The 27,264-nt window shown below is 42.5% G+C and overlaps 2 protein-coding genes and 1 long non-coding RNA gene across 6 annotated transcripts; all 3 read right to left on the reverse strand.

Moving 5' to 3' along the window:
• LOC105036654 (agglutinin) lies at window positions 1-2,624 on the reverse strand. The gene is made up of 4 exons (XM_010912405.4): window positions 2,440-2,624; window positions 2,297-2,352; window positions 636-866; window positions 1-549 (listed from the first exon to the last, which is right to left on the reverse strand). The coding sequence occupies exons 2-4, from the start codon at window positions 2,297-2,299 to the stop codon at window positions 235-237; spliced, it is 549 nt and encodes a 182-aa protein (XP_010910707.1). The 5' UTR covers window positions 2,300-2,352; window positions 2,440-2,624; the 3' UTR covers window positions 1-234.
• An 11,227-nt stretch (window positions 2,625-13,851) lies between these two features.
• Window positions 13,852-15,494, reverse strand: LOC140852152 (uncharacterized). The gene is made up of 3 exons (XR_012135127.1): window positions 15,355-15,494; window positions 15,222-15,271; window positions 13,852-13,965 (listed from the first exon to the last, which is right to left on the reverse strand). It is a non-coding gene; the product is annotated as an uncharacterized lncRNA (long non-coding RNA).
• Window positions 15,495-18,885: 3,391 nt separating this feature from the next.
• LOC105052852 (jacalin-related lectin 19) lies at window positions 18,886-23,739 on the reverse strand. 4 transcript variants are annotated; one of them, XM_073245045.1, is made up of 4 exons: window positions 23,608-23,739; window positions 23,467-23,522; window positions 19,306-19,482; window positions 18,886-19,221 (listed from the first exon to the last, which is right to left on the reverse strand). In XM_073245045.1, exons 2-4 carry the CDS (start codon window positions 23,467-23,469, stop codon window positions 18,907-18,909), a joined length of 495 nt encoding a protein of 164 aa, XP_073101146.1. In that variant the 5' UTR covers window positions 23,470-23,522; window positions 23,608-23,739; the 3' UTR covers window positions 18,886-18,906. The 4 variants fall into 4 exon arrangements, with proteins under 4 accessions (XP_073101146.1, XP_073101145.1, XP_010932116.1 ...); XM_073245044.1 differs by having other exon boundaries at window positions 19,306-19,494; XM_010933814.4 differs by having other exon boundaries at window positions 19,306-19,515.
• Window positions 23,740-27,264: the final 3,525 nt, after the last annotated feature.

Raw genomic sequence — 27,264 nt, forward strand, 5'->3', positions numbered from 1 at the left:
TGGCTGAATCTGAGTAAACTTGGGAAAAATAAGCTCTCACAATCGTAAGTTTCAAAGTGAAATTCCTTAAATGATAACATCAAGAATGAATTTATATCCATGAATTTATCATGGGATACAATTAACTCACTTCAGGAAGTCTACTTGTTTTGCATGCAGTAGTCGAAACAAGGAGGGCATTGGCAACCATGGAATGGGACACATGAAAGAAAGATCAGCCAAACTTCTGGCTTTCTACTCCACCGCATGATAATAGCGTGTGAAATCAACTCGTTCAGGTTTTGGCCCGAGATGATGTCTAGCCATGGACTTGATATATATGCCAATCGCATGAAGATGACGGCTATCAGAACGCCCATGGAACCCCCCAAAACTAACACCAGAGGGAATATTGAAACAGAAGGGTGTTCCTTCCTCTGTACCAAAGGGTCCATATGTGGCTTTGTTGGTGCCAAAACTAAGTGACCTTACAACAGCTGCATTGCTTCCTGTCAGGGGCCCATAGTATCCCTTCACCATGGTGAGAGTCTCCCAGGACTCCAAATTAACCTGCAGCATGCAAAGCAGCTTGGTGCAGTCATGCATGTTTATCCTATCAAACATGAGATGTGTGAATACTTCCTGAAGTTGCTTACACAATCAAATGTATCTCCATCTCCCCCATGCCTATGAGCCATAAAAAATAACCCTGCTGGGGTAGTATATCCCATTTGGATGGAGTTGATGGCATCTCCATGAGAAATTAGAATTTGCTTGATCTTACAATTTAGCACCTCATCCCAAACCTCAAGTCCAAGTGAAAGATTCCCTCGGACACCAAGCTTAATAACAATCTCTCCACCGGCCACTGCTGAATTTATGATAGACTGGCATAATAAATCGAGATTTATCAAAAAAAAAAAAAAAGGAAAGAGAATCACATTGTTTTGTATTAAGATCTGTAATTAAATTCCTGTTAAGAAAACAGTAACATGATATTGACTTACAAGAAAATCTAGCTAGAATTTAAAAATTGAGTGGAAAGAAAAATGATTTTGGCTGCATAGAAAAAAATAACATATGCACATAGGAGAACAGTTTAAATTCATCCAGCCAATAATTTCATGCTTCAAAGTTCTTTTGATCATTCCCTCAAACCTACAAATGTTATATGCACTTCATTTTATTGTAAATGTGTAAATCGTGACATCCTTCATTGGTAACTACATGATATAACATTTATTGGAATTTGGTGCATTTAGACATATCCTTAAAAACTTGATCACCTCCTAGATGTGGTCTTTTCTCATCAGTCAACTCATTAACATAAAACAAATCCCTCCTCCCCTGCCTCTGCCCCTACTAAAAAAAAATAAAAACATAAAAAAAAACTCTTAAAAAATGGATCAGAATGGTTTCAATTGACACTCCTTAACATAGGTTCGGCATAAAGTTTACAACAATGTTGTTCTTCTGTTCAGTAACGAACTAAAAGCTACACTGCTATACTACTTGTAGTTGTTATTCCCAGAAACTCCATCAGAAATAATTGGTAAGGCCACACTATAGAGTATTAATTTAAACCTGCCAAAGGGAAACATACCTTTTTGTGAAGCCGTGTAAGTTTGGAAAATGGATTAACAGAATAATCAAATTGTTTTGTATTAGCCTCTGTAATCCATTAAATAATATGAGATTTAATCATAACAAAAATCTTGGATCTAAAAATCAGAATGAAAGAAAGAATGGATTTGGCTTGGAGGCCCCTATTTTTGGGTGAAAGGGAGGGGAACTCCCCCATCAATTTCTTTAATAAGCCCTAGTACTTTGTTATATAAATGAAAAATAAATTGTAACAAGTAATTATGTTGCTTTCTCCATACTCTTTAATTGGAAATTCTGAGTTTGAAGTCAAAATATTTAGGAGGTATGAGGAGATGAAGGAAAAGAGCATGTGAACATGAGAGGATGAAAATACTCATGTAGCCAAAAATTTCATGCTTCTAAGGTTTTTGGTTATTCTGACAAACCTATAATAATTATATGCAATTTATTTTAGTGTGCATGTATATATATGGCATCCTCTGTCAGCTGCTATTACAGGCACCAACTACTAGAAATTGTTGGTGCATCTAAACACATCCTAATTAGAAATTTGATAACCTCCTAGATGTGGCTCTTTCTTACGAATGAAATCATTAATATAGAATAGATTTTTAAAATTTTTGCCCCCTTAGAAACCCACACTCTTAAGAAATAGATCTTTACAGAATGGATTCAATTTGCACCCCTACTCTAGCTTTGCTTTAAAGCTTACCATCTGAAGGTGTTCTCCTTCTCACCCAGGATCTAAAAGCTACGTTGCTATACTAGCTGCAGATATTGTGACCAAAAACTCCATTAGAAACAATTGGTAAAGCCAAAATAAAGACTATCTAAAACTTCTAAAGAGAGATTAACCTTTTTGTGTGGATGCCGGAGGAAACCATGTAAGCTTGAAAAAAGGAAAGAAACTTGAGCTTATATAGAGATATCAACATTGTAGTTGGCTTTTTATATTGTCATGTCATCATTTCTTTAGATAAAGGTACCTTAGTGATCGACTTTATTCTCCAACGATGAATTGTTCTTCTTCCGCCAAAAAAAATAAAAAAAAAAATCTTGAGTTTAACATGTGTGAGGATCTACTCACTAAAGTGAAAATAAGCCTACTCTCACCAATTTTTTTCTTCTTCTTCTCTGTCTTTCTTTTTCCGGCCTCTTTGCTAAGCTCAACTGTAGTTATCATTTTCATCCTAAGATGTTTTCTCCCCCCTTTTCTTTAAGATTTTCATTGGTCTTTGGGTGGGTAAGGTTTAAGCAAGCACATCATGCTACTTTCTTTCCATTTTAGATATTTTTAACAAATCATTTTAGGTCATCTTAGTATCTTTCCATAAATAATATCCAATATTTCTTTGTGATGGGGTTGCCACCACTAGAATTCGAATCTTGGTCCCTTCACACAATAAAGAAATGCCGACCCGATGAGACAAAGTGTGGTTGGTAACATCCAACAATCATTGTGGTAAAATATTTATCATTGGCAGATATCCTCAAAATTTGAAAAGAAATGATAATGGCTACATGAATTTGAATTGGGGTTTGACCTAATAGCTACAACCCTTTTTACTAACCAGAGATTCTGGTTCAATTCAATCTAGACCTAGGTAGCTTACAGTGAGTTATTCTCTCTTCCTTTATCTAAAAAAAATTATTCTTTGTTTTCTTTTTTTTTTTTCGAAACTGCATCTTCTAATTTCTAATTTAGAAAATCTTTGTAACAATGGATGAGGACTTTGTAGGTACAATTGAGTAGCAAGTGACTTTGGAGGTGATCTGACCAGATGAGATGGTTGCATGCAGTGAGGATGGTATCATATTCTATGCTTTGCGAGTTATTCTTATTCTCAGTTAAAGGTTAATACGAGCCTTCCATGAAGAATAATTCCAGATGTTCCCAATAAAAGCAAACTTCATTGTGGCTGATAAATGCTATCTCTTGCGGATTTCGAAATATGCCCACCAATAGGTCTACACAATTAGTCGGCAATGGCAAGAGGGAAAGGGAACTGTGAGTCTATTCTAATTATATTATTGGCTCGGTTCTGATTTATTTTCCCCTAAAGAAATGATAAGTTCATGTAAATATGAATTTGGAGGAGGTTAGCTGGAAAATCTTGTGCAAATATGGGTAGATAAATAACTTTTGCATGGTATGTTTGTCATATCTGGCCTCAAGATTAGATTTTTTTTTAAAACAAAAAAATTCTTCTTCAATGCCACCATTAAAGTATTGTTAATTGTTTATTTATTTATTTATTTGGGTCCCTTACAATAAGTGCTAAATTCATTTATTTTGAGGATTAATTAGACGACTCGATCAACTTTCCATCGCCTCGAATTTATTCTCTATCAACGCTTGATACATTACTTTACCTTGGTGGGATTATAAAATGATTATAGTAAGCAAGGGTGGCTCAAATGTACTGTTCCAGACCTAGAAAGTACATAAAGAGTTCATATAGAGGTAGCTCGTAAGAAGCCGTCTTGTCTTGTTTCCCCTCTGTTCGGATAGGGGCAAAAAGATACCTTGGGCAAAGGATTTTGATCTCTAGATTCTATGAAATAAATTTTTATCTTATTTCACCAAATAGAAAGAAATAGATCTATTTTGCAATCTTAAATGGTGTTTGCATAAGGATTTTTTTTCCAAATCCAGTAGTTAGAACATTGATGTCATGAATAGTAAGCTCTTTATTTTCCATACTTCACGCCTTGGCACAACGACAAGCATCGACAACCATGGAGTGTTTTTCACATCAAGAAGCCACGGGCCTGACATATATACCAACTGCACGAAGATAACCGCTATCATCACAATGACCATGGAACCCCTCAAAACAAAGACCAGGTGGAATATTGAAACAAAAGGGCTTTCCCGGCTCCATGCCAATGGCTCCTGTTGCGGCCAATCCCCCCAGCGTCCGATCATCGATATCACACACCTGCAAGAAAGAGTCCTCGCAAATCGGAGATGCCTCCGGTGGAGACCCTCCGACGGTCAAGTCAGAGAAGAGACTAGGCAATAGTGAAAAATCAGGGGCTCAGCGAGAGAGAGAAAGAGAGCTCAAGAGCTTAGAGGCGCTCCTCGAAACTTAGCCCTTAGGACTTGGAACTCATCAATATTGTTGCCTTACCCCGTTTTATAGTAGAATGCGGTATGGTCCCATCATTAATGGTGCAGACAACTGAAGAGTTGTCAAATCGTCGGGAGCTGTCAAATCGCCGTGGACTGTCAGGTCATTAATCTATGTCCTTCATAGGACAACGCCCACGGCGGTTGTACGGCATTTGGACGGGCTGGCCGACTGTATGTCGGTATTCGGCTGCCGAGTTATCGGGTGGTGACTCAGAGATACCGTCGGCTGATCTGGTGCCTTGTGGAAGTCAGACGTCGGCTGCCGCCCCCGACAGTAAGTCGGTGATATGGGTTCGGTCGCTCGATCAGTCGGGAACAGTATGGGTCTGTTCGGCCGGCATACCTTCAGTCGGACATTGTCGGCAGTCATTGTCGGAGTCGTTCTTGGTTCGGTCGGTAGAGTCGTCCGTCGGTTCGGTCGATAGAGTCGGGCATCGGTCGGACCGGTCCGAGGGTAAGTCGGCGTACGAAGGTCAGTCGGTATATCCCAACAGTTGCCCCCCACTCTTGAGTCCGATGTCGTGTTGGCACGCGTGAACACGTGGGCGACGGCTTCGGGCGAAAGGAGTGGTTTTCCGTCACGTCTTGTCCCGACTCTGACGACCGTATCAACAAACGATCCGATGTCAGTCGTCCTGACGTAGGTCGAGCGTGCATGTCGGGTCGGATGTCGGCCAACCTCCGAACGTAGCATGACACGATCATTTCGTAGAGTCTGATAGTCGAGTAGAGTCCGATGTATTTGGATAGGATAACGATGACAAGTTGAATATCTGTTGTCCGGCCCTTGGTCGGACGTGCACGTCGGGACGTATGATAAATGGTGGCAAGCCGAATATCCTTCGTCCGATCGTGACCAAGTCGGTGTGTCGCAAGTCGAATACCCATTGCCCGGACCTTGGTCGGGCGGGTACATCGCGGTGCATGATAAACGGTGGCAAGCTGAATATCCTTCGATCGGTCGTGACCAAGTCGGTATGTCGCGAGCGCGACTGCGGTCGTCCTGATGTTTTGCCCTTCTTAGTCAAAGCTAAGTCGACAAGTTAGCTAGCCGCGTTGGTCGAAGCCCTTTGCCTTCAGAGACGGAGGCCATCGGTTCGGCGATCGACGATTGAGCCATAGATTCGACGTAGATTCGGCGATCGAGACGTCGGTTCGGCGATCGAGACGTCGGTTCAGCGATCGAGCCATAGATTCGGCGTAGATTCGGCGATCGAGCCGTAGATTCGGTGATCGACTATCGGGCTGCGTAGGTCGAGGCCCTTTGCCTTCAGAGGCCGAGGCCATCGTAAATTCGACGATCGACGATTGAGCCATGAATTCGACGATCGATGATCGAGTCATAGATTCAGCGATCGACGATCGAGCCGTAGATTCGATGATCGAGCCGTAGATTCGGCGATCGGCTATTGGGCCGCATTGGTCGAGGCCCTTTGCCTTCAGAGGCCGAGTCCGTCGTAAATTCGGCGATCGGCGATCGAGCCGTGGATTCGACGATCGACGATTGGACCGCGTTGGTCGAGGCCCTTTGCCTTCAGAGGCCGAGGCCGTCGTAAATTCGACGATCGACGATCGAGCCATAGATTCGGCGATCGACGATTAGACCACGTTGGTCGAGGCCCTTTGCCTTCAGAGGTCGAGGCCGTCATAAATTCGACGATCAACGATCGAGTCGTGAATTCGGCGATCGACGATCGAGCCATAGATTCGACGATCGATGATCGAACCGCGTTGGTCGAGGCCCTTTGTCTTTAGAGGCCAAGGCCGTCGTAAATTCGATGATCGACAATCGAGCCGTAGATTCGACGATCGACGATCGGATCACGTTGGTCGAGGCCCTTTGCCTTCAGAGGTCGAGGCCATCGTAGATATTCCGCTCCTTCGATCTCTATCAGGATCTACGCATGAGGAGCGGAGAGAGGAGTGTAGGAGTCATACCTGCGATGCGTCGATCTCAGACTCCATTGTCGAGGCGAGACCCATCTATCGATGGGGCCTGCTGGGTTCACCAGGAACCCGATTTTTCTTCCGCTTCTCCTTCTGACCCGTGCCCTCGGTCAGGCGCCGATCGGAAGCTCCTTCGTCCGCGTGCATGTATTTGTATGCGCGCTCTAGTAGTTCAGCATACGTCCGGGGGAGGATCTTGTCCAAAGAATATGTGAACCGGGACCCTCTTAGTCTCCTCTTCATGGCCGAGATAGCCATGTCTTCATTGAGGTCCCGGACCTCAAGTGTGGCTGCATTGAATCGGGCTACAAAGTGTCAGAGCGTCTCATTTTCTCCCTGTTTAAGGGAGAAAAGACTGTCGGAGGTTCGTGGCAGCTTCCCGCTGATGCTGAAATGGGCCACGAAAGAATGCTCGAGCTGCGTGAAGGAGTGGATACTCCCTGAGCGGAGGCCAGAGTACCAGGCCCTGATAACTTTACAGAGTGTGACGGGGAAGCCGATGCAGAGGAGGGCATCGGTTGCCCCTTGAATTGTCATGAGAGCCTTGTAGCTCTTCAGATGGTCAACTGGGTCGGTGGAGCCGTCGTAAGGCTCCACGTGAGGCATCTTGAACCAACTATGGATCGGATCGTTGAGGACAAATCGGGAGAGAGGTTGGGTGGTTCGAAAGTCGACGTCGTTCGAAGACTTCTGACCATCCGCCTGGAGTTGGACAAGCCGACGGTCAATTTTTTCGAACTTACGTTCGTAGTCGTCCAGCCATCGGTGTTGAGAAACCCCAGGAGTCGAACCTCCCGACAAACTTGAGAGTGAGGTGGATGGTGTCCGCGGTCGCTTCTCCTTCCTCGCCTGCTCCAGCTGGGAAGGAGAAGGATGCCGAGACCGGTGGGTGTCACTCCGTGGCCGCCTCGTCCCTTCTCGATGGGAGTGCTGAGATGGCTGCTCTTGAGGAGGGGACGAAAGTTGAAGCGGACGTCGGCTGCTGCTTCTAGACGGCATAGGGTGCACCGTCGGTTGTTCCACCGGTAGTTGCGGCAACTGAGTCGGTTGCTGTTGGAGGTTTTTGACCGCATCCGTCAGAACGATCATTTACCGTACGATCATCGTGATTTGCGCCTCCGTAGTTACCACCGGATGCGGAGAGCTGGGTTCCGCCATGGAAGGTGAAGGAGGGGCCTCTTCCCGACGGGAAGAGCGCCTCGCCGACCCGATAGCTCTCGATCGTCGAGCTCTGATTTTCATCATTTCGAGAGATTTTTCAAGCCCTGTGAAGCTCGCTGGCTTACCTCTGTCGAGTACCCCTACCTGACGTGCCAAATCTGTTACGGCCAATCCTCCATCGTCCGATCGCCGGCGTCGCGCACCTGCAAGAAAGAGTCATCGCAGACCGGAGATGCCTCCGACGGGGACCCTCCGACGGTCAAATCAGAGAGGAGACTAGGCAACAGTGAAAAATCAGGGGCTCAGCAGGAGGGAGAGAGAGAAAGAGAGCTCAAGAGCTTAGAGGCGCTCCTCGAAACTTAGCCCTTAGGATTTGGAACTCACCAATATTGTTGCCTTACCCCATTTTATAGTAGAATGCGGTATGGTCCCATCATTAATGGCGCAGACAACTGAAGAGTTGTCAAATCGCCGGGGGTTGTCAAATCATCATGGGCTGTCAGGTCATTAACCCATGTCCTTGGCAGGACAACGTCCCGTGGCGGTTGTACGGTATTTGGATGGGCTGGCCGACTGTATGTCGGTATTCGGCTGCCAGATTGTCGGGTAGTGACTCGGAGACACCGTCGGCTGATCTGGTGCCTTATGGAAGTCGGACATCGGCTGCCACCCCCGACAGTAAGTCGGTGATATAGGTTCGGCCGGTCGGCCGGTCGGAAACAGTATGGATCTGTTCGGCCGGCATACCTTCGGTCGGATATTGTCGGCAGTCATTGTCGGAGTCATTGTTGGTCCGATCGGTAGAGTCGTCTGTCGGTCCAGTCGGTAGAGTCGGACGTCGGTCGGACCGATTCGAGGGTAAGTCGGCATATGGAGGTCAGTCGGTATATCCCAACAGGTCCATACGTGCCTCCATTGATGCCAAAAGCGAGTGAGCTTACAACACTTACATTGTGTACTCTCAAAGGCCCATAGTATCCCTTCACCATGGTAAGAGTCTCCCATGACTCTAGAGTAACCTGCAAAATATATTAGGACAATAATGTTCGGAGTCAAGCTAGAATCAGATCGATCGAATTTGAACTCAAATCAAATCAGATCAAAATTTTATAATAAGAGTTTTACATCAATAATTCAAGTCGTTGAATGTGATCTATTACCTCAAAATTGATTGCATACAAAAATTCATATGATTTAGAGACCTCTAACTTTTGCATCAAGCAATGAAAAATTAGACGGCTTAAATAAAATTGAATTAAATATATTTTTTAATCACTTGATGCATAGGTTAGAGATTCTTAAATCATATAATTTTTGATGTGCAAGCAGTTTTGAGATAGCACATCATATTTAACGATTGGAATAATCGATGTGAGATCTCTATTATTCAGTTTTGATCTAATTGGATTTAAGTTCAGATCCGATCGATCTTATCCAAATCTGCCCTATCATGTTTATGTATATAAACAAATATGAAAGGTGCCAAAAACTTACTTAGGTTGCTTACACAATCAAATTTATCTCCATTTCCTCCATGCCTATCAGCAAGAACTAATCCATCTGCCCAATACACCACTTGGATGGAGTTGATGGCATCTCCATGCAAAATTAGTGTGGGATATACCGACTGACCCCCATACTCCGACGGTCAGCGCCGATAATGACTGCCGATAATGGCTGCCAACAGTATCCAGCTAAAGGTATGCTGGCAGAACAGACCCATACTGTTCCTGGCCAGCCTAGCGGCCGAGTCTAAATTACCGACTCAATGTTGGGGTGGCAGCTGACGTCCGACTTTCGCGAAGCATCGGACCAGCCGATAATATCTCCGGATCATCACCCGACGTCCCGACAGCTGAGTACCGACATATAGTCGGTCATCCCGTCCAAATGCAGTATAACCGCTATGGGCAGTTGTCCTGTCAAGGACATGTGGCATGGCCACCCTGGGGCATTGTCCTGTCAAGGACAGATTAATCCCGACGACTTGACAGCCCCCGACGATTTGACAACTCCCCAGTTGTCTGCATCATTAATGGCGGGATCATACCGCATTCTACTATAAAACGGGGTAAGACAATAGTATTGGTGAGTTCCAAATCCTAAGGGCTAAGTTTCGAGGAGCGCCTCTAACCTCTTAAGCTCTCTTTCTCTCTCTCTCCCGCTGAGCCTCTGATTTTTCACTGTTGCCTAGTCTCCTCTCTGACTTGACCGTCGGAGGGTCCCCACCGGAGGCATCTCCAATCTGTGAGGACTCTTTCTTGCAGGTGCGCGACGCCGGCGATCGGACGATGGGGGATTTGGCCGCAACAGATTTGGTGCACTAGGTAGGGGCACTCGACAGAGGTAAGCCAGCGGACTCCACAAAGCTCGAAAAATCTCTCGAAATGACGAAAATCAGAGCTCAACGATTGAGAGCTACCGAGTCGGTGAGATGCTCTTCCCACCGGGAAGAGGCCCCTCCCTCACCTTCCATGGCGGAGCCCAGCTCTCCGCATCCGGTGGTAACTACAGAGGCGCAAATCGCGGCAATAGTGCGGCAAATGACCGTTCTGACGGATGCGGTCAAAAGCCTCCAACAGTAACCGACTCAGTTGCCGCAACCATCGGCGAAACAACCGACAGCGCACCCTCTGCCGTCTAGAAGCAGCCACCGACATCCGCGTCAGCTTCTATCTCCTCCTCAAGAGCAACCATCTCAACACTCCCATCGAGAGAGGGTTAGACGACTGCGGCACGACACCCACCGGTCTCAACGTCCCTCTCCTTCCCAGCTGGAGCGGGCGAGGAAGGGGAAGCGACCGCGGACACCGTCCGCCTCATTCTCACATTCTTCGGGAGGTTCGACTCCTGGAGTTTCTCAACACCGACGGTTGGACGACTACAAACGCAGGTTCGAGAAAATCGATCGTCGGCTTGCCCAACTCCAGGTGGATGGCCAGAAGTCTTTGAACGACGTCGACTTTCGGACCACCCAACCTCTCTCCCGATTTGTTCTCGATGAACCGATCCCTGGTCAGTTCAAGATGCCGCATGTGGAGCCCTACGACGGCTCCACCGACCCAGTTGACCATCTGGAGAGCTACAAGGCTCTCATGACAATTCAGGGGGCGACCGATGCCCTTCTTTGCATCGGCTTCCCCGCAACGCTCCGTAAAGTTGCTCTGGCCTGATATTCCGGCCTCCACTCAGGGAGTATCCATTCTTTCGGACAGCTCGAGCATTCTTTCGTGGCCCACTTCAGCACCAGTCGGAAGCCGCCACGAACCTCGGACAGTCTTTTCTCCCTTAAACAGGGAGAAAATGAGATGCTCCGACATTTTGTGGCCCGATTCAACGTGGCTACGCTTGAGGTCCGGGACCTCAACGAAGACATGGCTATCTCGGCCATGAAGAGGGGCTAAGGGGGTCCCGGTTCACCTATTCCTTGGACAAGACCCTCCCCCGGACGTATGCCGAGTTGCTGGAGCGTGCATATAAATACATGCGTGCGAACGAAGGAGCTTTCGATCGGCACCTGATCGAGGGCACGGGTCAGAAGGAGAAGCGGAAGAAAAATTGGGCTCCTGCTGAACCCAGCAGTCCCCACCGATAGACGGGTCTCGCCTCGACAATGGAGTCTGAGACCGACGCATCACAGGTATGACTCCTACACCTCTCTCCCCGCTCCTCGTGCGCAGATCCTGATAGAGATCGAAGGAGCGGAGTATCTACGACGGCCTCGACCTTTGAAGGCAAAGGGCCTCGACCAACGCAGCCCGATCGTCGAACCAATGGCTCGATCACCGACCAAAGTGGCTCGATCGTCGATCATCAAATCTACGGCTCGATTGTCGATCGCCGAATCTACGGCTCGATCATCGATAGTCAAATCTACAATCCGATCGTCGAATTTACGACGGCCTCGACCTCTGAAGGCAAAGGGCCTCGACCAACGCAGCCCGATCGCCGAATTTACGACGGCCTCGGCCTCTGAAGGCAAAGGGCCTCGACCAACGCAGCCCGATCGTCGATCGCCGAATCCATGGCTTGATTGTCGATCGTCGAATTTACGACGGCCTCGACCTCTGAATGCAAAGGGCCTCGACCAATGCGGCCCGTTCGCCGATCGCCGAATCCACGGCTTGATCGTCGATTGCCGAATTTACGACAGCCTCGGCCTCTGAAGGCAAAGGGCCTCGACCAATGCGGCCCGTTCGCCGATCGTCGAATCCACGGCTCGATCGTCGATTGCCGAATTTACGACAGCCTCGGCCTCTGAAGGCAAAGGGCCTCGACCAACGTGGCCCGATCGCCATCGTCGAATTCACGGCTCGATCGTCGATCGCCGAATTTACGACGGCCTCGGCCTCTGAAGGCAAAGGGCCTCGACCAATGCAGCCCGATCGCCGATCGCCGAATCCACGGCTTGATCGCCGATCATCGAATTTACGACGGCCTCGGCCTCTGAAGGCAAAGAGCCTCGACCAATGCGGCCCGATAGCCCATCGTCGAATCTACGGCTCAATCATCGATCACCGAACCGATGGTTCGATCGTCGAATCTACGTCGAATCTATGGTTCGATTGTTGATCGCCGAACCGATGGCCTCCGCCTCTGAAGGCAAAGGGCTTCGACCAATGCGGCTGGTTAACTTACCGACTTAGCTCCGACTACGAAGGGCAAAATACTAGGACGACCGCAGTCGTACTCGCGACATACCGACTTGGTCACGATCGGTCGAAGGATATTCGGCTTGCCACCGTTTATCATGCACCGTGACGTACTCGCCCGACCAAGGTCCGGGCAATGGGTATTCAACTTGTGACATACCGACTTGGTCACGACCGATCGAAGGATATTCGACTTGCCAACGTTTGTCATACGTCCCTACGTGCTACGTCGACCAAGGGCCGGACAATGGATATTCGACTTGCTATCGTTATCCTATCCGAATACGTCGAACGTTACTTGACTATCGGATACGTCGGATGCTACTCGACTATCAGACTCTACGAGATGATCGTGTCATGCTACGTTCGGAGGTTGGCCGACCTCCGACCCGACGTGCACGCTCGACCTACAGTCGGGACGACCGACATCGGATCGTTCGTTGATGCGATCGCCAAAGTCGGGGCAAGACGTGACGGAAAACCAGTCCTTTCGCTCGAAGTCGTCGCCCACGTGTTCACGCGAGCCAACACGACATCGGACTCAGGAGTGGGGGGGACAACTGTTGGGATATACCGACTGACCCCATACGCCGACTTACCCTCGGACCGATTCGACCGACGACCGACGGACGACTCCGATGGACGACCCCGACGGACAACTCCGACAGACGACCCCGACCGATGACCCCGACGAACGACTCCGACAGTCGATGCCGACAATGACTGCCGACAATGGCTGCCGATAGTATCCGACCGAAGGTATGCTGGCCGAACAGACCCATACTGTTCCTGGCCAGCCTAGCGGCCGAGCTCAAATTACCGACTCAGTGTCGGGGGTGGCAGCCGACGTCCGACTTTCGCGAAGCACCGAACTAGCCGACAATGTCTCCGGATCATCACCCGACGTCCCGGCAACTGAGTACCGATATATAGTCGGTCAGTCCGCCTAAACGCCGTACAACCGCTATGGGCAATTGTCTTGTCAAGGACATGTGGCATGGCCGCTCTGGGACATTGTCCTGCCAAGGACATAGATTAATCCCGGCGACTTGACAGTCCCCGACGATTTGACAACTCCCCAGTTGTCTGCATTATTAATGACGGGACCATACCGCATTCTACTATAAAATGGGGTAAGGCAACAGTATTGGTGAGTTCCAAGTCCTAAGGGCTAAGTTTCAAAGAGCGTCTTTAAGCTCTTGAGCTCTCTTTCTCTCTCTCCTGCTGAGCTCCTGATTTTCCACTGTTGCCTAGTCTCCTTTCTGACTTGACCGTCGGAAGGTCTTCATCGGAGATATTTTCGGTCTGCAAGGACTCTTTTTTGTAGATGTACGATATCGGTGATCGAATGATGGGGGGATTGGCCGCAACAATTAGGATTTTCCTGACCTCACCGTAGTCCGCCTCATCCCAGTCCTCAGGTCCAAATGAATGATCCCCTCCAGGACCGGGCTTAACAAGAGCCTCGTCGTCTCGTACTGAACTCTGTGATCAATTAAAATACTGCATTCCCGTTGAGAAAACAGCAATCTGGTATTGATTTGCAAGGAAATCTAGGATTTCCAAATAGAATGCAATGAAAAATGGATGGTTGTGGCTGCTCAGAAGAAAAGAACATGTGAGTGTGGGAGGACGGTTTAAAATCGTGCGGCCAATAATTTCATGCTTCGAAGTGCTTTCGATCATTCGCTTGGACCTATGATTGTTATAATGTATGGATATAGATCACGGCATCCTTCATCACATTTATTAGAATTTGGTGCATCCAGATATCCTTAACAACTCGATCACTTCCTAGATGTAGTATTTTCTCATCAGTAAACTAATTAATATAAAAAAAAATCCCTCCTCGTCCTTCCACCAAAGAAAAACAAAACAAAACTTTCTCGAAAAATATTTCAATTGACACTCAACTTAGATTCAACATAAAGTTTACCATAATGATGTTCTCCCCGTGCAGTGAGGAACTAAAATTTACACTTGATATTATTTCCAGAAACTCGATCAGAAACAATCAATAAATCCACATTAAAGACAGTTAAGCCTCCCAAGTTTGAAAAATGGATTAACAGAATAATCTCATTATCTTGTATTAACCTCTCTAATCCATTAAATAATATGAGATTTAATCACAACAGGAATCTAGGATCTAAAAGTAAGAATGAAAAAAGAATGGATTTGACAATGAGCCCCACTTTGTTGAGTAAAAGGGAGGAGAACGGCCCCCATCAATTTCTTTTATTAGCCCTAGTTATTTATTATATAAATGAAAATAATTTGTAGATGCAAGCAATTATGTTACTTTCTCCGTACTCTTTAATTTGAAATCAAAATATTTGGGAAGTGTGAGTACATGCAACAAAAAAGCATGGGAACATGAGAGGATGGAAATACTCATGTAGCCAAAAACTTCATTCTTCTAAGGTTTTTGGTTATTCTGTCAAACCTATAATGGCTATATATAATTTATTTTAGTGTATATATATAAATATGACATCCTTCGTCAACTACTATAAAAGATGTACCCCAACCATTGGAAATTGTTGGAGCATCCAAACATATCCTAATTAGAAACTTGATTACCTCCTAGATATATGTGGTTCTTTGTCATGAGTGAAATCATTAATATAGAACTGAATTTTAAAGTTTTCGCCTCCCTGGAAGCTAACTCTCTCAAGAAATAAATCTTTACATAATGGGTTCAATTTGCACTCATACTTTAGGTTCCTTTTAAAGCTTACCATCTGAGGATGTGAACACCTTTTCATCCTGGAACTAAAAGCTGTAGTGGCTGCAGATGTTATGCCAAGAATTAGAAACAACTGGTAAAGCCAAACCAATTAGACTATACAAAACTTCTAAGAAGAGATGTACCTTTTTCTGCGGATGTCGAAGGAAACCCTATGTTTGGAAAATGGAAAGAAACCTGAGCTTATATATAGAGTAGCATTGGAGTTTGATTTGTGTGGTGGTGTAAGCGGGGGATCACAGCATCATTTCTTTAGATAAAGGCATCTTAGTGCTTGAGTTTATTCTCCAACAATAATGGGTTCTTCTTCTACCCAAAAGATGATTTAAATGGTTCTCCAGTTTAACAATCTGCTCATTAAAGTAAAAAAAAAAAAAAAAAAACACAACTCTCATCAGATTTTTTTTCCCTTCTTTTATATCTTTTTCTGGCCTCTTGGCTGAGCTCAACTATAGCACTTCTTGTCATCATTAGATGGTTCCTTTTTTTTTTTTTTTCGAGGTTTTCATTGATCTTTGAGTGGCTGAGGTTTATGTAGAACAAGCAAACGCATCATGTTACTATCTTTTCATTTTAGATATTTTTAGCAAATCATTTTAGATCACCTCAGTATCCTTTCATGAATAATATCCAATATCTCACTTTTGAGAAATATGACGGGTTGCCACCATTAGTTTGAATCTTGCACCTCTCATACGATAAAGAAATGATGACCTGGTGTGATAAATTTTGCTTGGTAACATGCAATAATCCTTATGGTCAAATGTTTATTGTTGGCAAATATTATCCTCAAAATTTTGAAAGAGAAATGATAATCACTACATGAATATGAACCAGGCTTTATCCCACTAGTTACAACCCTTTGCTTGTAACCAGAGATTCCAACTTAATTCAGCCTGGACCAATTTGGCTATAGCATGAGTAGTCCTCCCTTTATCTCAAAAAAGTTAATTCCTTTTATTTGTTTGAAGAAACTACATCTTCTAATTTCTAACATTGAAAAGCTTTGATTCGATGGATGGGGATTTTTGTGGGCACTGCAATTGAGTAGCAAGCGACTTTGGATGTCATCTAACCGATAAGGAAGATGTAGTTGGTAGGGGTGGTATCACATTCTATGCTTTGCGGGTTATTCTTATTCTCACTCGGAGGATAATTCGAGCCTCCCATGACGAATAATTTCAAATGTGCCCAATAAAAGCATAACTTCATTGTGCTGATAAATGACATCTCTTGCTGATAATTAGAAATATGCCCACTGATGGATGTATACTGCTTGTTGGCATTTGCATATATGCCAATTATATGTGATACACCCAAGGAAAGATCGTGTACCATGACGATGATGATCCTATGGCAGTTCGACACGTGCCCTTAGTAGAAAGTAATGGAGCAATCATCAAGCACCATGTGGTCTCTTATGACTATGCTAAAGAAGTTTTAGAGTCTTCTATCTACAAGACGACAAGCAGTCAGCTCGCTTGCTATCTTGTTGTCTCGTTTGCTGCTCCACTTCGTCCTCCACTTAATGAAATCTGTAATCTTAACAATCTTGAAATGTGCACATCGTTATTCCTTTACAGCCAAAGTATGGCCCCACAACCGCTGCTCGCTAGTGAATGGCGTACATTTGCGAAGACGATATGCATCCATCTTTATCTATAAAACTCTACTCTTTAGGAATCTTTCATATAAGTGAATACTTACTTCGCATATCTTCTCTTAGAGACTGATTCTATATGAACTATAATCTATTTTCTCCACAGAACTCTGAGTTCTTCTGACTCTGCCTTTGATCTTCGTCCTCCACATAGAATCCTCTATCTCCTAATGTCTATACTCTTACACCCACTTTCCACACTTTCTATTGGACACCACCTCTCATCTTCTTTAAGAATTTAGATATCTTCTGTTTGCTTTCATGAAAAACTGATTTAGGCATCAAAGGGTCCACCATTAAGGAAACCCCCTAGTGTAAGGACTTTCTTATTTTTGATGGTTTTGCAGAGTCCAATTCAATGGATCAATTAAAGACTTGGTGCTACTACCCGACTCCAAAGGTCTTGGCTAGTTGTCCTGCGACTATCTCTCTTCCTCTTTTTCAACTCCAACTCAGTAATCTGAGCCAGCTTGACTCTTCGGCGGCAATAGATTAGTACTACAGAAAGGGCACGACTCATATTTGAGGTTCCGAGCCTCTCTCTTAATTATCTGAGTATGAAAAATAAGAAGACTGTGGCGACATCTTCCACCACCCATTTGAAGGTATCTATGGAATTCGTTGACCTCGATCACTGAGATCTCAATGTTCAGGAGGTTCGGATTGCCCCTACACTCATCTTCGAGTAGTTCTAGTAGCTCCTGTAGTAGGTTCAGATACTAACGGCTATAGTACATGGCTTGTAGTAGTCGACCCATCAACCCACTCCAGTGCCGAGCGATCATTCGACTCTGATGGCCCCTAATCTTCCTCCTTTCCTAAGGAGCCTAAAATGGAGTAACCAATCTTGCCCCACCAACCTAGAAGAAGTCCTCTAAATCTTTCGATCCATCCATCAGAGCTCCGAGCGAGCTTCCCTTCATTGTTACCCTCGATCGTCTAGTTCAAAAGGGGTGACCTGTGTCCCTTAACCTCACTCTAGGAGCAGTAAGTGAGGTAAGGAGCATGAACCTACTTCTCCCTCTTTTTCACTCTCTTCTTCCTCATAGGACTCATTTGTGAGTGGATTTGCAAGTCACTAGCCCAAGAGGAGGTCCGAGTGGCAGGATGAGCTGGATCAAAAGATCCAGTAGGTGGATCGCTATCTCAAGGTCATTCGCTAGCACCAGTTGGCTTTAATGGAGAGCCCTTGTTTATCAATTGCCCTTACTTTATGCAGCAGATTATGAGGGAGCTAATCCCTCACCAATTCAAGACACCATCGATGGGGTTCTACAATGGCACCACTGATCTCTACAACTATTTGAAGAGCTTCAAGACTCTCATAATACTGCAAGGGACCTTGGATGCTTGTGGTGCAAGTTCTTCCTTGCCATCTTTAAGATGCTGTTCGAGTTTGGTATACCAGGCTCTAGTCGAATTTCATCCACTCTTTTGAGGAGTTTGGTTCTCAATTTATTGCTCAATTTTAGAGCAGCAGGAAGTCAAAAAAGAGTATTAACGTCCTCTTCTTTATTTAGTAGAAAGATGAAGAATTTTTTTGGAGCTACATGAGTCGCTTTAAAGCTGTCATGATGGAAGGCTATGACCTGCACCATTCGGGATTGGACTTTCAAATGTGACTCAAATGTACTGTTCCAAACTTAATTATCCAGTGCGGCTCAAGTGTACTGCTCCAGACTTGGTAAGTACATAAGGGTTCACAGAGGTAGATCGTAAGCTGTCCTTGTCTTGTTTCTCGTACGTTCGTAGAGGGGATAGGGGCAAAAAGATACCTTGGGCAAAGGCAATTTTGATCTCTAGATTCCATGAAATAAACTTTATCTTATTTGACCAAGCAGAAATAGATCTGTTTTGCAACCTTAAATGGTGTTTGCATAAGGATTTCTTTTCCAAATCCAGTAGTTAAAACATTGATGTCATGAATACTAAACTCCCTATTTTCCATACTTCACGCTTTGGCACAACGACAAGCATCGACAACCATGGAGTGTGATTCATAACAAAAAGCTATGGCTTAATCTGCCGAATAAAAATACGGTGGCGCATCGGACCGTCCAGGTTTCGGCCGGTAATGATATGTAGCCATGGGCTTGACATATATACCAATTGCAAGAAGATAACGGTCATCAGAATGGCCGTGGAATCCCCCAAAATAAACACCAGATCGAACATTGAAACAAAAGGGTGTTCCCTCCTGGATGCCAAATGGTCCATACGTGCCCCCATTGGTGCCAAAAGTGAGCGATCTTACAACATTCTCATATCTTCCTGCCAGTGGCCCATAATATCCCTTCACCATGGTAAGAGTCTCCCACGACTCTAGATTAATCTGCAAAACATTTAAGCTAATGCAATCAAGTTCATATAAACAAACACGAAATTAAGGTGCCAAAAACTTGCTTAGGTTGCTTACACAATCAAATTTATCTCCACTTCCTCCATGCCTATGAGCAAGAACTGATGTTCCTTCTGTACAATATGACACTTGGATGGAGTTGATGGCGTCTCCATGCGAAAGAAGGATTTTTCTGACCTCACCGTAGCCCGCCTCATCCCAGCCAGGTCCAAATGAATCCCCTACAGCACCAAGCTTCACGAGAAACTGCTTGTTTTGTATTAAACTCTGCGATCAATTAAAATAGTACATTCCTTTTAAGAAAACATAATATAGTATTGATTTGCAAGGAAATCTAGGATTTCAAACTAGAATGCAAAGAAAAATGGTTTTGGCTGCTTAGAAGAATAGAACACATGCAGGTGGGAGGACGGTTATTATTTAAACTCGTGCCAATAATTTCATCCTTCAAAGTGCTTTCGAGCAATCTCTCGAACCTACAATTGTTATATGCAATTCACTTTAATGTACGTATATAAATCATGACATCTTTTGCCACCGAATATGTGAGAACATCTATTGGAATACAGTGCATCCAAGTATCCTTAAAAGCTCGATCACTTCCCAAATATGGTATTTTCTCAAAATCGAAATCGAAATGGATTAGAATGAAAATCGGAATCGAAATAGGATTTGAATACTGAAGAAGAGTAGAAATTGAATTTTGAATGGTTGGAGGATTCTCATTTCCTCCAAGAGAATGAAAATCGGACTTGATACATTCAAAATGCTCCATCCACCATGCACTGGCATCCCAATAGTTGTTTTGCACGTGTTCTTGTTGACAGGTGCCAGAGTAGCCTAAGTTACCACTACATGAATTTGCACGACTGCGCCAAAGAAATTATAGAGCCTTCTATCCGCTAAGCAACAAGCTACCACCTCTGCTCCTCCACTATACGGTCTCAACAAACTCAGGATGTGCAAGCTGTTATTCTCTAACAACCTAGGCACTCCTCTATGGGCCCTAGAGGGAATAATAGCACACGTCCCCCATATGTAGGTACCTACCTTCGTCCACAAACACTAAGTTCTTCAAATCCTCCACATAAGTGAACACTTCCTTCATATGCCATTTTTTGAAGACGAGCTCCATATGTACTGGATCCGTCTCTCCCACCAATCTTGAGCTCATCTCGAAACCCATCTGGATACTACAAGTATCATCCAGAGTCCATTGGACTTTCACAATCTATTTCTCTATTACACCCTACTCCATTTCATACTCGATTTGGATCATCACAGATCCCCCTCAAAAATTCAGATCTTTTTATTTGCTTCCGTGAGAGGTTGATTTAGGTATCAGAGGATCCATCGCTGGGAACCTCCCATTCGGTGTGGGTACTTTTCTTATATTTGATAGTTTTGCAGGATCCGATTTCTGAAACCGCCCGGGGACTAAAATCCGATCGGTGAGTTTTCAAAGGTTTGACTAGCCTATCGGAGACTGCTTCATCTTTTTTTTTTTTTTTTTTTTTTTTTTTTTTTTTTTTTTTTGGACTCCAGCTCGATAGTCTGAACCAGATAATCTTTCTGGTGGCAACAGGATTTGGTCCAACCAAATAGCTGGAGTACAAACCACCCATTTCCATTTTCATTCTCAAGGCCAACTCTTCCCAATAAATTCGCTTTTGACTGCCAACAGAGAAATCACCTACAAGAGCTCATGTCAACAGCAGCTTGACCACCTCCGCAGTAGACATGTGGCACCATGTAAGCCCATATGGTGAAACTCTTTTGTTGTTCTCGACCAGATACATTATGGAAGTAGCAAAAACAAAGTGCAATATCAATTGTGAGCGCTTTTCCAAAGTGGAAGAAGTCCTCAAATAATTACATCAAAAGGAAATTTATTTCCATGAATCTATCATCATGGGATGCAATGAACTCGGTACGTCAAGAAGTTTACATCAAGATTTGTTGTGCATGCAGCAGTCGAACCCGGATATGGTCATCACGTTAGCAGATCCATGCTCAACGCTTTGGCTGAAGGGCATTGACAACCATGGGATGCGACGCACGAGAAAAATATCAGTAAAACTTGCAGCTTTCTACACTTACTCCACCGAATGAACAGAGCGTCCAAAGTAAACTCGTTCAGGTTTTGGCCCAAGATGATGTCTAGCCGTGGACTTGATATATATGCCAATCGCATGAAGATAACGGCCATCCGAACACCCATGGAAGCCCCCAAAACTAACACCAGAAGGAATATGGAAACAAAAGGGTATCCCCTCCTCGGTGCCAAAGGGTCCATATGTGGCTCCATTGGTGCCAAAAGTGAGTGATCGTACAACACTTGGATCATTTCTCCTGACAGGCCCATAGTATCCCTTCACCATGGTAAGACTCTCCCATGACTCTAAATTAACCTGCAGCACACAACGATTGGTGCTGTCATTTATTTTATCCAAAAAAAAAGAAAACATGAGATGTGTCAAACTTGCTGAGGTTGCTTACGCAATCAAATTCATCTCCATCTCCCCCATGCTTATGAGCAAGAACTAATCTCTCTCCTGGGGTAGTACTGTATGACACTTGGATGGAGTTGATGGCATCTCCATGTGAGATTAGAATTTGCCTGAGCTTACCATTGAACACCTCATCCCAATTCTCGACTCCAAATGAAAGATTCCCTCGGGCACCAAGCTTAATAAGAAACTCATTGCCGGGTGCGGATGTATTTATAATAGACTGGTATAATAAATCCAAAATTATTGGAGAATTACCAGAAGAATCTCATTGTTTTGTATTAGGCTCCGCAATCAATTAAATAATACATATTCTTATTAAGAAAACAATAATATGATATTGACTTACAAGAAAAATCTAGGAAGAATGCAAGGAAAAACAGTTTTGGCTTGGAGCCCTATATATTAAGTTGCTGCATGCATTTATGGAAACAAGTTGTTGCAAGTAATTACGTGTCAGATTTATTCATTTTGTTTCGTTCCTTCGAATGTAAATCAAAACATATATATAGAAATCGTGGCTGCATGGAAGAAAAGAACATGTGCATATAAGAGCACAGTTACGCTCATGCAGCCAATAATTTCATGCTTCAAAGTCCTTTTGATTATTCCCTCAAACCTGCAATAGTTATATGCAATTCATTTTAATGTATGTATGTATATGTGTATGTATATGTGTGTGTGTGTGTGTGTGTGTATATTATATATCGTGACATCCTTCATTATTAACATCCACTGGAATTTAGATTCAATATCCTTCAAAACTTAATCACCTCCTAGATGTGATATCTTTTGATCATCAGTAAACTCATTAGCATAAAACAGATCCCCCCTCCAAAAAACAAAAAAAAAAAAAGATCTCCCAAAAAATAGATCAGGGCTTCAATTGACACTCCTTTCACGTAGGTTCAGTATAAAGTTTACCACAACGATGTTCTTCCATTCAACAAGGAACTAATAAAAGCTATAATACAATATTGCCTGAAACTATATATTATTCCCAGAAACTCTATCAGAAATAACCGGTAAAGCTACACTAAAGACTATTCAAACCTTCCATGGAGAAACATACCTTTATGTGAAGCCATATAGGTTAGGAAAGAGGATTAACAATATTATCTCATTGTTTTGTGTTAAGCTCTGTAATCCATTAAATAATATGAGATTTAATAACAATGAAAAATCTAGGATCTAAAAATCAGAATGAACAAAGAATGGATTTGGCTTGGAGCCCACAATTTATATTATGAGCCCTAGTAATTTTTTATGTAAATGAAAAAAATAGTTACAAGTAAATTATGTTGCTTTCTCCAAGCTCTTTAATTTGAAATTTTGGAATTTAAAATCAAAATATCTAGGAAGCGTGAGTATATGCAAGAAAAGAGCATATGAACATAATTAAGAGGATGGAAATACTCGTGTAGCCAAAAATTTCATGCTTCTATGGTTTTTGGTTATTCTGTCGAACCTATAACGGTTATATAATTCGTCGTAGTGGACATGTATAAATATAGCATCCTTCATCAACTAGTATAAAAGACACCAACTATTGGAAATTGTTAGTGCATGCATCCAAAAACTTCTTAATTAATATAGAACAGATTTTTGAAGTTTTTGCCCCCTCGAAACTAACTCTCCCAAGAAATAGACCTTTACAGAATGGTTTCATTTGCACTTCTACTCTTGATTCACTTAATTTAATGCTTACCATCTGAAGATGTTCTCCTTTTCAGCCAGGAACTAAAAGTTATATTGCTATACTAGCTGCAATATTATACCCAAAACTATGTCAGAAACAATTGGTAAAGCCAAACAAAAGACTACTTAAAGCTTCCAAGGAGAGATTTACCTCTTTGTGTGGATGTCAAAGAAAACCATGTTAGCTTGAAAAATGAAAAGAAATTTGAGCTTATATAGAGAGAGCAGCCTTGTAGCTTGCTTTTTATGAGGTCCCGGCATCATCTCTTTGGATAAAGGTACCACAGTTCTTTCCATAAAAAATGTACCGTATTTCTTGAGTTTAAATATTATTCTCCAACAATGAATAGTTCTTCTTCTACCAAAAAAAAAAAAGGCTATTCAGTTCAACGTGTGAGGATCTGCTCACTAGGTGAAAATAAGCCAACTCGCACCAGATTCTTTTTCTTCTTCACTTGCGTCTTTTAATTTCTGGCCTGTTAGCTGAGCTCAACTGTAGCACTTGTTCTCATGTTCTCATCATAAGATGTTTCCCTCCACCTTTTTTTTTTTTTTTTTTTTTAAGATTTTCATTCATCAGTGGGTGGGTGAGGTCTATATTCAACAGGCAAGCACATCATGCTACCAATATTAAAATTAAAAATATTTATTATCTATATATTTATATATATGATGGCCTCTCCAATATTTTAGACTTACACACGTTACGAATTCATCGGTTTGAAAAAAAAATATATAATTAATTTATATATTAATTTTTTATTAAAAATAATATTTTTTTTTAAAAATAGTTGTTTATTTATTCTTCAACCTTTATTTATTCTCCAACTAATGGAAGATTATTGAGATTTTTATACAATCAAAATCATTTTGTAAATAGCATAAGATAATATTTTTTATTTATCTTTGTTTATACATAAAATTAAATATTATTGATATTTTTATAATATTTTTGAATATATATATATTTATTTTATTATTTATTAAAAATATTATTTAAAAATTATTAATAATCTTTCCAACATTTGATGTCAGGCTTGCCACTGCATGCTGCTATCTTTTCATTTTAGATATTTTTAACAAATCATTTTAGGTCATCTTGGTATCTTTCCATAAATAAATCGAATATTTATCTTTTGAGAAATTCGATGGGATTGCGGCAAGTCTCCATCACACAATAAACAAATGCTGACCCAATAAGATAAAGGGTGGTTGGTAACATGCATGCAACAACCATTATGGTAATTTTTTACCGTTGGCAAATATTCTTAAAATTTTGAAAGAGAAATGGCTACTGCATGAATATGAATTGGGGTTTGTCTCAATAATTAGGGATAGTAATTATAGCTGATCTATCGTATATCCGATCCGATTTAATTAAAATCAAAATAGATATGGATTCTTGATAAAATATCCAAAATGGATTCAGATCGGATGCCGATAATAGTATACCTTAATATGAACTTGATTAAATATAATCTTAATCAAAATTTTTTTTAAATTATAATTATTTTAGAATATGTGCATGGTGAGCTCTTTATCTAATCCGATCCGATTTGATCAAATCTGTCTTATCTACCCAACTTGATCCAACCTATATCACCAACTTTATCCGACCCTATCCAAGTGGGTATGGGACGTATAGATATAAGATTTTAATTACGAGATGGATATGGATATTGATCGACCTATCCTACATCCAATCAATTGCTATCCCAATCCCTATCAATAGTCATAACCCTTTGTTATTCGGCTTGATGCAAGCCAGCTTAGTTTGAAAAAACCTCTCCTCCTTTATCTCAAAAATATTAATTCTTATTTTTTTTTTTGAAAAATTGAATCTTGCAATTTCTGATTTAGAAAGGTATTGGCTAGATGGATGGGTACTTTTGTGGGCATTGGAATTGAGTAGCTAGTGACTTCGGAGGTGATCTGACCAGATGAGAAAGTTGTAGGTAGTGAGAAAGGGTGGCATCACATTCTCTGCTTTGGGAGTTATTCTTATTCTCTCTCAAAATGTTGCATGAGCCTTCCATGAAGAATAATTCCAAAAGTACCCAACAAAAGCACAACTTCATTATGGCTGATAAATTCTGTCCTTCTAAATATGCTACTCCGGTGGATCGACGTGGAAGTGCGGAAGTGTGTCCACGAGAACTAAGATATTCCAATAGCTGGCGAGCAGTAAAATGCTTCCGAGGACTTTAAGTTAATACATGAAGGCCTGATCATAGAGAAGTAGCAAAAGCAAAGTGCCACACCAGGTGAGTTTCTTTTTTCACTTTACCAAAAAAAGTGAGATCTTTTTTCTGAGTGAAATTCCTAAAATAATTACACCAAAAGGAAATTGATGTCCATGAGTTTAACATGGTATGCAATTAACTGACTTCAAGAAGCTTACAGTCAAAAATCATTTTGCATGCAGCAGTCGAAACAATCGGAGGAAATTGACAATCATGGAATGGGAGATATGAAAGAAGAGAAAGTCTTTGTGCACTGCATGTGATGCAATAAAATTGATGTGGAGCATACCATCTAATTATATTGGACCACATAGTGCACTTAATATTTATATAATTTCTGTAAATACATATGACATCCTGAATAATATATACGACTTTTTAATATTTTATATGATTTTCTGTGAACATATACGATATCCTAAATAATATATATAATTTGGAAAAAAAAGCACATGCACATGAGAGGACAGTTGGACTCATGCAGCCAATAATTTCATGATTCAAGGTTCTTTAAATTATTCCCTCCGAACCGACAATAATTGTATGCAATTCATTTTAATGCACATGTCTAAATATACAGTGACATGCTTCATCAGTAATTGCATGAGATAGCATCTTCTGGATTTTGGGGCATCCAAGCACATCCTCACAAACTTGATCACCTGCTCGATGTGGTATTTTTTCATCAATCTCATTAATAAAAGGGGGAAAAAAGCCCTCTATCAAAAATAGATCGGCATAGCTTCAATTGACACTTTTTTAATGTAGGTTCAATATAAAGTTTACCATAATGATGTTCTCCCGTTCAACAAGATACTAATTGACACTACACTGCTACATTGCCTCCAGATATTATTCTCAGAAACTCCATCAGAAAACAACCAGTAAAGCCACACTAAAGACTAATGAGAAACGTACATTTATGTGAAGCCGTGTAAGCTTGGAATTAAATGGAAAGAAATGATGACCTTAAATAGTGAGAGTAGCAATTGAGTTGGCTTTTTTTTTTTTTTTTTGCTGTGGGGGTTCACAGCATCATTGCTTTAGATGATGTACATTATTGATCCAATTTATTGTATTCCTTTTTTGAGAAAACAAGTAATTAAGTACATTTAGATGTGTCTAGCAACCTGCTCACTAAAGTGAAAATAGGCCAAATCTCACCAGATTTGCTGCTGCTTCTTCTTTTATATCTTTCCAGACCTCTTAACTAAGATCAAGTGTACGTAGTATTTGTTCTCATAAGTTTTTTTTTTTTTTTTTTTTTTTTTTTTTTGAGGTTTCGGTTGGTGTTTGGGTGAGGTTCATGTAATATCAATTTGCTTAACACCGAGCACATTTGGGTTGAGACCCTTGCAATCCCATTACCAAAAAAAAAAAGAAAAGGGAAAAAATTTCCCAATATAACATCCATAATCTTCTTTTGATAAATTATGCTGAGAGTGGAAGGACGGTATCATATCCCACGCTTCAAGAATTAATCTTATGCTCGTGCAAAGGTTGGGCCTTCCATGAAGGATAATTCAACGCGTGCCCAATAAAAGTGCACTTCTATAATGATGGAT

The sequence above is a fragment of the Elaeis guineensis genome, chromosome 10 (genome assembly GCF_000442705.2).
Source record: "Elaeis guineensis isolate ETL-2024a chromosome 10, EG11, whole genome shotgun sequence".
Lineage (NCBI taxonomy): Eukaryota > Viridiplantae > Streptophyta > Magnoliopsida > Arecales > Arecaceae > Elaeis > Elaeis guineensis.